The sequence below is a fragment of the Phyllostomus discolor genome, chromosome 6, assembly GCF_004126475.2.
Source record: "Phyllostomus discolor isolate MPI-MPIP mPhyDis1 chromosome 6, mPhyDis1.pri.v3, whole genome shotgun sequence".
NCBI classification, from domain to species: domain Eukaryota; kingdom Metazoa; phylum Chordata; class Mammalia; order Chiroptera; family Phyllostomidae; genus Phyllostomus; species Phyllostomus discolor.
In genome coordinates this window covers 127,000,040-127,011,275 of record NC_040908.2, presented here as the reverse complement: position 1 = coordinate 127,011,275, position 11,236 = coordinate 127,000,040, and the positions used below count along the sequence as shown (strand labels likewise).

General features: G+C 38.2%; 1 protein-coding gene across 1 annotated transcript; it reads left to right on the top strand.

Annotated features, from left to right (window-relative positions):
• Positions 1–5,634: 5,634 nt before the first annotated feature.
• LOC114498957 (olfactory receptor 502-like) lies at positions 5,635–6,589 on the top strand. The gene has a single exon (XM_028514946.2). The coding sequence runs from the start codon at positions 5,648–5,650 to the stop codon at positions 6,587–6,589; it is 942 nt and encodes a 313-aa protein (XP_028370747.1). The 5' UTR covers positions 5,635–5,647.
• The last annotated feature ends 4,647 nt before the right edge of the window (positions 6,590–11,236 follow it).

Genomic DNA, 11,236 nt, shown 5'->3' with positions numbered 1-11,236 from the left:
CTGTGCCTATGAGATTCTACTTTAACTCTGCCTGTTTACTGCTATATACCTTTCAAAACTCAATACTACTGCATTTCAGTGCTTGTTATCTGTAAAAACATTAATTTTTATTTTATCTTTGAAATAGAATATTGAATTTAAATTTATTTTTTTCATATTTAATCTGTTGATTACTCTGACCTTCTTATAATAAATTCAACAAATGATATTTATAAAGATCCTCTCCAACTTGTAAAAGCCACAAATTTTTTCTTGTATCAATTATGTCCATATATATATAAAGGGAAACAGGCACAAACACAGACACAAATTCTAAGTTTTCTTTTGTAAAGCATATTATTTAAGGATATTAATAAATCTCAATTGCAAAATAATTTTAAGAGTCAAAAGTTGTTATATGCAGGAAATTGTACTGTAGATATATAAAGAAAGGGAAAATGCATGATACTTTTTTCTTCTAAGTCATTCTAACCAAGTGTGTGTACTATTTAATAGCAGTAGAATGAGCAATATTAAATTATTTTAATAAACAATTCACTCTGGTGGTTCGGTGGAAGACCAAATGAACATATAGGAAAATAAAACAGGTTTTGCAGTGTCCAAATAAAGAGAAGTGGACATGTGACAGGAATTCGGAGGTACGACCAAGAAAAGTTGGTCATGGGTGAACACATGAGACTAAGTTAGGATCCTGAGTACTGGTCTGACACTCAGGGCCAGGCTGTAGGTCTAGCCAGTTTAGGGAATTAGGCAGAGTGTTGAGGGTGGGAGGCAAAACCTGTATGTCAGAGACCAGATGGGAACCAGTGGTCACAACTGAGGCAGTTAGGTCTTGAAGTTGACAGTAGAAGTTAAGAGAATTTGATGACAGTAGAGGTTAAGAGAACTTGAATTTAAAACTTGGATTGAATGATACCACTTGAATATATAGGAGAAGTATCTTGAACTAAGGCTCAGGTTACTCTGTAAAATTAGGGTGATGGGAATACTTAGCTTACCAAATTATTGTGAGGATTCAATGAACATATGTAAATAAAGTGTTAAACAAGTGCTTGGCAAAGAGTAAATTCTGAGTGAAAGCTGGTTAGTATTATTAGAATTTCCATCGAGTGATGCATCAGCTGGGGGGGAAAGAACTTTCTAGAATAAGGGTAAGCAAGAGAATTAGCTGAGTCTTCAGGTTGAAGATAGCTGTTTCTACCATCATTCATCTACTTAAATAAGCCAGTAATCAGTGGTCACCCCTTTGAGGCATGTGGATTAACTCTGACGTGGAAGTCATTCAGACATCTTTTTACTTCATAGTTCTGTATCTACAACTTTAAAGATTATATATATATATTTACCTTTTGCTAGGAAAATATATACACATTTTAAATGACTGTGTTATTTAAATTTCTACTTTACATGACATTCCACTTCAAGGATCCCAGAAGCACCTAAAGGAGTGTCTTACACATATGACAAAACCCATAAAATAATACACATTCAGGAAATAAAGCTAAGGTTACCTTTTTATAGTTGAAGTTTATTATTACTTAACCTGAAACAGCAAAGTGCACTTAGAAACACTATTTAGCTATGAAATAATTTACCATTTATACCCCCAATGACTATCAACTAGAAGTGCACCAAAACCTAGATATTAAAAATGGACAAGTTCAGAGGACTTCTGGCCAAGATAGAGGTGTAGGTAGATACACTGTGCCTCATGGCACAACCAGAAGGAGGACAACAAATTTAAAAACAAAAAGCTACCAGAATTCACAGAAAAATTGAACTGCATGGAAGTTTGACAACCAAGGAGTTAAAGAAGAAACATTCATCCAGACAAGTAGGAGGGGCAAGACAGGCACCTGGGCAGAGAAGACTCATGGCCAAGTGGAAGCTGGAGGAGTGGGGTAGGCAAGGCTGTGGCTGGTGGGCAAGGTGGCAGCTGGAGGCCTGGGTGGTCCTACTTTGTGTGCAGATAAACAGGGAGGAACAACTGGGGAGTGAGACAGACCACACAACCCAGAGTTTCAGCTCAGGGAAATAAAGCATCAAACCTATGATTGGAAACACCTGTGGGGGTTGAGGTGACGGTGAGAGAAACTCCCAGCCTCACAGAAGAGTTCATTGGAGACACCAACAAGGTCCTAGAATGTACACAAAACAACCCACCCAAGAATCAGCACCAGAAGGGCACAGTTTGAGTGTGGGTAGTGGGGGAAATGACTGAAAACTTGCAGAGAGTGGAGCAAGTGGCACTGTTCCCTCTCAGACCCCTCCCCCATGTACAGTGCTACACACAGCCATGTGCATTGCCCCACCCTGGTGAACATCTAAGGCTCCATCCCTTACTACATAACAGGAATTCAAAGACAAAAAGAAAAATGGATGAAATGAAAGAACAGACCAAGGCTCCAGAAAAAATATAACTAAGTGATGAAGAGATAGCCAACCTATCAGATGCACAGTTCAAAACACTGGTAATGAGAATGTTCACAGAATTGACTGAATATGGTCACAAATTAAATGAAAAAAAGGAAGGCTATGCTAAGTGAAATAAAAGAAAATGTACTGGGAACCAATAGTGATGGGAAGGAAACCAGGACTCAAATCAATGGTGTGGACCAAAAGGAAGAAAGAAACATTGCACTAGAACAGAATGAAGAAACAAGAATTAGAAAAGTGAGGAGAGGCTTAGGAACTTCCAAGACATCTTTAAATGTTCCAACATCTGAATCATAGGGGTGCCAGAAGGAGAAGGGGAAGAGAAAGAAATTGAAAACTTATTTCAACAAATAATGAAGGAGAACTTCCCCAAACTGGTGAAGGAAATAGACTTCCAGGAAGTCAAGGAAGCTCAGAGAGTCCCAAAGAAGTTGGACCCAAGGAGGAACACACCAAGGCACATCAAAATTATATTAGCCAAGATTAAAGACAAGGAGAAAATCTTAAAAGCAGCAAGAGAAAAGGAGACAGTTACCTGCAAAGGAGTACCCATAGGACTGTCAGATGACTTCTCAAAAGAAACCTGGCAGGCCAGAAGGGGCTGGAAAGAAGTATTTGAAGTCATGAAAGGCAAGGACCTACGTCCAAGATTACTCTATCCAGCAAAACTATCATTTAGAATGGAAGGGCAGATAAAGTGCCTCCCAGATAAGGTCAAGTTAAAGGAGTTCATCATCACCAAGCCCTTATTATATGAAATGTTAAAGGGACTTATCTAAGAAAAAGAACATCAAAAATATGAACAGTATAATGACAACAAACTCACAGTTATTAACAACCGAACCTAAGACAAAGACAAAAACAAACTAAGCAAACAACTAGAACAGGAACAGAATCACAGAAATAGAGATCACATGGAGGGTTATCAGTGGGGAGGTGGGTGGGGAGACAGGGGGAAACGGTACAGAGAATAAGTAGCATAAATGGTAGGTAGAAGATACACAGAAGGAAGTTAAGAATAGTATAGGAAATGTAGAAGCCAAAGAACTTATATACATTACCCATGGACATGAATAAAAGGGGGGAGGAATACAGGTGGAAGGGGGTGTGCAGGGCAGACAGGAATGAAGGAGGGAAAATGGGACAACTGTAATAGCATAATGAATATAATGTATTTTTTAAAAATTGACAAGTTCAAAATTAACAGCCCCTTCAAGATTAGTTGTGTTCTTGTGAAGTGAACTGTCAATACTCACTTGAGAATGTGATAATGATCCCTGGTGCTTTGGAATTCACATTTGAGTCTCTACAATCTTCAGAGATTTATCCCCAAAGGCAAACAATAATAAAAAACATGGCTAGTATATAACGACAATGATTTTGAATTTATTGCTGGAAGATGAATGAATTCCTATATCAAGAGGTAAAAATTTGGCTTTTGTGAATAATCTGATGTGATGATTTCCATTTCCCTTTTGAAAACACTTTATACTCTAAAGTTATACTCACAAGCCATGGTGCAGAGACAGGGCAGATAGATGTAGTCCAGCAGTCAGCGAGCCAGTAATCTCAGCTGACAGCCTTCAGTCTCCTCAACCCATGTATAAACAGGCAGGATTCAAGGGAGCAGGATTCCTCATTAATCCAGCCATGAGACCAGAAAATCACAATATCTAAACTTGGCACTACCTTAATGCTAATAAACTTACTAGTTTTGAGATGCTTTAGAGACCTATTGTTTGTAATATTCTGTGGGAAATCTTCCTTTATTCATTGTTTTGAATGTTTTAGCTTATAGCTTAGAGGCAACCATATACTTTTGACCAAGTCAAGAATATACAGCCAGAAAATTTGGAGATGAGCTTCAACCTGACCATGAGCTGGGTGAACCTGGGTAAACTTCTAAACATTTTAGGTGTGACTTTATTCAGCTGTATATTATGTTGAAACTAAAATTACTTCATTCCATAATACTCCAATTATAAAGCATTGTTATATTAGAACATGATTCAACTCGTTTGAGTAAATATATTTTAATTATGCTCTAAATAGTAAGCAAATGTTTTGTGTAGTAATTTAGATTGATATTTCAAACTACTTGATAAAACAATATTTTAATTGTCAATGTTAAATATACATAATAAATATATAGTACTTTATTCATCAACTTAATTTGAAATTCCTTTCTCTTTCTTCTTGGTCCTTTAAAATTTTTCTAATTTTCATTTGAAAATGGTCTAGTTTTACCAAGAGAAATTGTAAACTTTGTGATTAACTAGGCACCCCTTTTATACATTAGCTGTCAAACAGTAGAAAAGTAATTTGTTGTCCACCTATTTCCAAGAGCCTTGACTTCATCAATAGTATTATAAATTCCATTTATAGCATATTACTAAAGAAATATACTAGATTCGAATTGTCTGATACTCACAACCAGATTCCACCACTTGATATGTAAACTTAGGTAAATACTTAACATTGTTAAAATAAGTTTCTTCATCTACAAATAAAATAGAAGTTTTTAATGTTACTTCAGAAAATTAACATAGAACTATCCATGTAAAATTCTGAACTGTGTGCCTACCATTAGTCAGCTTTCTATAAATGTGAGTGCTAAAGTCTCCCTTACATGATCCTATATTTATACATGTTTATCTTTGTGGTCATAATGAACATTCATTTTTGCTATTCTAATAAATCTTATGTTTAGATTAAAAGCCACTTTAAGTACATTTTATAAATAGATACTATAAGAGGAAAAAAGGACATTATTTGAAGCAGGTTCTCTAGTGTTTGGGTGAAAAGCAATTGTTAAAATATACAGACTCATTATACATAAATATACACTATGGGCTCTAGAGCAAAAGGAAGCTCCAAACTTAGCTAGAATCATTTTTTTACAATAACCTCTATGTGTATGAAACAAAATGAAACCATCAAATTTATAAATTTTTTAATGTTTTTAAAGATTGTATTTATTTATTTTTAGAGAGGGAAGGGAAGGAGATAGAGAGAGAGAGAGAAATATCAATGTGTGGTTGCTGAGGGTCATGGCCTGCAACCCAGGCATGTACCCTGACTGGGAATCGAACCTGCAATACTTTGGTTTGCAGCTTGTGCTCAAACCACTGAGCTATGCCAGCCAGGGCTTATAATTACTTTAATGTAATGTTTCCTCACAGGTTCGTATTGGTAGCAGCAACGTTATCTCATGGATTCACTGGGGCCTGGGAACCACACTGCAGTAACAGACTTCATTTTACTGGGCTTAACTGATGACCCAGTCCTTCGAGTCATCCTCTTTGTGATCATCCTGTGTGTCTACCTGGTGACTGTATCTGGCAATCTCAGCACAATCATTCTTATCAGAATCTCTTCTCAGCTCCATCATCCTATGTATTTTTTTCTGAGCCACTTGGCTTTTGCTGACATAGGCCTTTCAACTTCTGTCACACCCAATATGCTTGAAGACTTCCTGGTGAAGGGAAATCCAATCTCCTATCATGGATGTGGCATGCAGCTTGGTTCAATTGCTGTCTTTGGGGCAGTTGAGTGCTTCCTTCTAGCTATGATGGCATATGATCGCTTTGTGGCAATCCGCAACCCACTGCTTTATTCAACCAAAATGTCCACACAAGTCTGTGTTCAGTTTATCATAGTGGCTTACATGGGTGGTTTTCTCAATTCTTGCTCTTTTACTATTTCCTTCTATGTTTTACTGTTCTGTGGACCAAATCATGTCAATCATTTTTTCTGTGATTTTGCTCCTCTAGTGGAAGTCTCCTGTTCTGATAGCAGTATCCCTGCAGTTGTCCCCTCATTTGTTGCTGGCTCCATCGTTGTAGTCACAGTGTTTGTCATACTTGTCTCTTACATCTATATCCTCATCACCATCCTGAAGATGAACTCCAAGGAGGGGCGCCACAAGGCCTTCTCCACCTGCACTGCCCACCTCACAGCGGTCACTCTGTATTTTGGGACTGTCACATTTGTTTATGTGATGCCCAAGTCCACCTTCTCAAGTGACCAGAACAAGGTGGCATCTGTGTTCTACAATGTGATCATCCCTATGCTGAACCCCATCATCTATAGTCTCAGGAACAGTGAAATTAAGGGGGCTCTTAAGAGAGAGCTTTGCAGAATATTTTTGTAGTGAAGTTTGATATTTTTTATGATTTGATATAATAAGCCATAAATAAAACAACAAAAAGAAATTCAGTGGTCTGTGGTCTAAATATATTGGTCCATATGTCATCATGTGTGGGGAACATTTCAGTGAAGGTAGGGGTTGGATTTTCTGATGTCAATGGTAACTTCAAGGCACATAGTGAGTTGTTAATAACATTCATTTATAATCAGAAACAAAAACATGAAAAAATACTTAATATGCTGAAAAGGCTATTAAAATAGTGTTTATTTTTTCAAAAGCTATTCTCTGCCATAAGTTAAGGTTATTATACCTCCAAGCATTTAAGGCTGTGTCTGCATATAATAGCGGCTTATTCTGAAATGAGAGGGACGCTTACAGTTGTGATTGTGTATTGATGTGGACTGTGGCCAGCAGTGTCCATGGCGTTGTGAATGTAGCAAACAAATTCACATGAACTACAGAAGTCCTGTGGAGAAAAAGGGATGGAATGGCCACTCTCTCAGAGAGAGAGAGAGAGAGAGAGAGAGTGCCTCAACCCGTGCATGGACAGGATTTTATTGATTTGCAGTAGCACTACATTAAAGAAGGTTCTCACTCATTATGCTCAGGTTTGCTTTAGGTGATTACTTTTACAGATCACAAAGGAAAGGATGTTACTGATTCCTTCCTACAGATTAACAAGGAAAAAATGTTGCAAATGCAAGGGAATGATAACAGTGATTGGTCTTGTTACACTGCATCCTTGGACGAATTAGCACAGACTTTAGGGAGCTAGGTTAAAGATATGTAGTAAGCGTTTGCAGCTTCAATTCAGGGTGAGGGAGTTTTAGCAAAAGCAAGCCACAAAGCAGCCTAGGTATAAGGCAGGCCTGGTTTCCCACTGAAAAGCCGATCCTTGGGTTTGGATCTACTTTGCTGACTCATGCCTGTTGGTTTTCTGATAGGGCTGGGCTATATTCCCCAACACCAAGCAGATTGGTTTGCTATAGTGTGTATTCTGAGTGGAAATGACCAAGTAAAACTAGACTGTAAAACTATTGATGACATTCTTCCTATAGAAAAGTTATCTGCTGGGATGCACTTTGTGGACCTGTAAATTGTGACCTGTGTTCCTGATCTCTGGCTCCAGGCTAGTTCTGAGGAAGGCCATGAAAGAATAGGATGAGATGCCCCGGATTGATTAACTTGTGAGTTCTGTCAGGTCAAAACAATAACTTCTCTGTTGCAATGAGCAGTGTTCCTGAACTCCTAGGGGACTGAGTGAACAAACTCTTGAAGTGACTAGTTCATGGGTAGGCTCATTTGTGTTAAGGAAGCTTGAGAGAACTGGATTGTGTTTCCTGTGAAGCCTAACTGACCTTTGTCACACACTACCATATTTATCTGGTTTTCCCCACCAGCTTCTTAGTGTTGTAGACAATTTTTTTTTGTCTATTGAATTTCCAGGACAAACTGTATATAAAGTGATCATCTGCTTTCACCCAAATTGCTCTCTTGCAATTGTCTGTATTTTATGAAGACACCACCATTCAATCAATTGATTAATTCTGAACTCCTGAGTAACTATTTCTTCCACACACATTGTACATTGTCTTGTACATTCTCAGTCCAATATTCATCACCTACTTCTCTTTTTTTATTGTCAGCACCTCTATTTCAATCTACCACCCAATTCATGGGTTTTACAATAGTACTCATGTGATAGCTAATTTTATGTGTCAAGTTGACTAAGCTATGGTGACCAGCTGTTTGGTCAAACAGCCATCTAGATTTTACTGTGAAAGTTACTGTTTACATGCGATTAACCCTTAAATCAGTAGACTTTGAGTCAAGCAGGTCACCCTCAACAATGTGAGTACCTCTTATGCAATTAGTTGAAAGCCTTAGAGAAAACTGCAGTTCCCCCAAAAAGAGGGACATTGTCTCCAGGCTCCCTCATAACTCAACAGTGTGACATCAGCTCTTACTGAAATTACTGGTCTGGACTGCTCTTGGATTCTGGAATTGCCCACTCCCATGCTCTGTAAGCCAGGTCCTTAACAATCAATCAATCACTTGCTCACTCTCCATCTTTGCATGTATGTACATATGTGTGTGTGTACATACATGTATATATCTCCTATTGGTTGTATTCCTCTGGAGAATCCTGACTAACACATCCCTAACTAGCTTCCTCCTGCCTCTCTCGCTCTCTTCCCATCATTTTCCATATACCAACCATGGCCACAACTCTAAATAGATAAATTCCTTCATTAATAGCCCTAACAATGTTATCATAAGGTTACAATTCTGAACATAGCTTACAAAGTCTTGAACATGGCCCATGTTTCTTTTTTGACCTTCACATCTCTTCCCTTGATCTCTAAACACACAAAATCTAGGACCAATCACTTGGTTTCCTTTACAGGAAATAGATGGCTACTTTTCCCTGTTTTTTGATTAATCTATTTTTCATTTTTGTTCAAGTATAGTTGTATCCATTTAATCTCCCACTCCCCCTAACCCACTCAGCTCCACATCCCACCCTCAATCTTACCCCCTTTGGCTTTGTCCATGTGTCCTTTATACATGTTCCTTAATGACCTTTCTCCTATTTTCTCCATTATCTATCTCCCTCCTCCCCTCTGGTTACTGTCAATTTGTTCTTTATTTCAATGTCTCTGGTTCTGTTTTGCTCATTTGTTTGTTTTGTTGATTAGGTTCCACTTATAGGTGAGATCATATAGGACTTGTCTTTCACCACCTGGCTTATATCACTTAGCATAATGCCCTCCAGATCCATCCACTCTGTCACAAAGGGTAGGAGCTCCTTCTCTCCTTCCACTCCATAGTATTCCATTGTGTAAATGTACCATAGCTTTTTGATCAACTCATTTACTGATGGACACTTAGCTTTCTTCCAAAACTTGGCTACTGCAAATTGTGCTGCTTTGAACATTGGGATGCATAGGTTCTTTTGAAGTGGTGTTTCAGGACTCTTAGGGTGTAATCCCAGCAGTGGAATTGCCAGGCCAAAAGGCAGTTCCATTTTTAGTTTTCTGAGGAAATTCCATAATGTCTTCCCCAGTGGCTACACCAGTCTGTATTCTCAAGAGTGTCCTATGGTTCCCTTTTCTCCACAGTCTCACCATTACTTGTTGTTTGTTGATTTATGATGGCCATTCTGACTGGTGTGAAGGGGTATCTCATTGTGGTTTCAGTTTGCATCTCCCTGATGGCTAGTGATGCTGCACATCTTTTCATTTGTCTCTGGGTCCTCTGTATGTTCTCCTTGGAGAAGTGTCTGCTCAGGTCCTTTGCCCATTTCTTAAATTGAGTTGTTTTTCTTCCTGGAGTGGAATTGTGTGAGTTATTTATATACTTTGGAGATCAAACCCTCTCTGAGGTGTCATTTGCAAATATAGTTTCCCATATGGTTGGTTCCCTTTTCATTTTGCCGATGTTTGCTTTAGTTGTGCAGAAGCTTTTTAATTTAAATCCTTAAACATGCCCATGTTCTTTACCACATCAAGACCATGTCATATGCAGTTGCTCTACCTGAAATGTAATTTTCACCTCACCTGGGCAATGCCTAATGATACTATAGGTACTAACCTAAATGCTGTTTTCTATCCTCTGGAAAGTCTTCTTGAGGCTCCTAACAAATTAAGGACACCTATTATCCCTCTGTAGAACCCTGTATATTTTCTTCAGAATACCCAATGCACATTACAATTGAACATTCAGTACTTGTTTTCTCCCCATTGTTGGAAGCATCATTTAGACAGCTACAGTGTCCTTCCTCACTCCCCATGCATCTATGTTCACACAGTTCCTGAACCATAGTGAGCATAAATGCTTAGTTGAAATGGAACAATTAATAAATGAATGGCTAGCTGAATGAAGCTGTTGCTGTGTGATGAACCACTGGTTCTGCTGGCTGTGAGTCCTGGCCACTGATCTGTTGAATATTTCATCCTGATTCAAGTGACTGAGTAAATGTATGTATCAGATGTTGCTACAACTGTGACTGGCCAGTACACAAAATGATGGTGTACTGATGGTGATCAGTATGTCCTTGCTTCCATACTGATTAATTCAGATTGGCAACTGGAGTTGGAGGATTGCTGAGGCTATTCAGAGTCTTTATGGTTCCCTATACATATTTGGAACACTTTTCTAATTTTCTGAAGCACATCGTGGCTGTGTTTTGATAGGAATTGCAGTTGAGATATCCCTCCAGAACCTCAGCCACCACTGTGGGAGTGGGGTCAGCCCTTTTCATGTCTCTGCCCTTCTTACCAGTCTTGATGTGGCTTCTTCTGTAAATTCTTGGTTATAAAACTTCTGTTCAGCAAGTCAGTAGTTGTTTATAGAGGTAGATTTTTTTAATTAGGTTGAGTAAAATGTTCATTTATATTTTCTGTATGATTGTTCTAGTAGTGCTCAGTTGTCTTTAACTTCATTTGAAGTAATTCTGTTCGATTGTATTCTGACAGCTCTCATCTCAGTGTGCATTAAAAAATACTTAATCAAAGTTCAACTTTTGTGTAGCTTTTTTAATATTGGAGATGGAGGAAGATACAGAACACTTTTATTGCATTATACTTCACTATTTTAAGAAAGGTAAAGATGACACTTAAATGCAAACAAATACATATACTTGTGCAG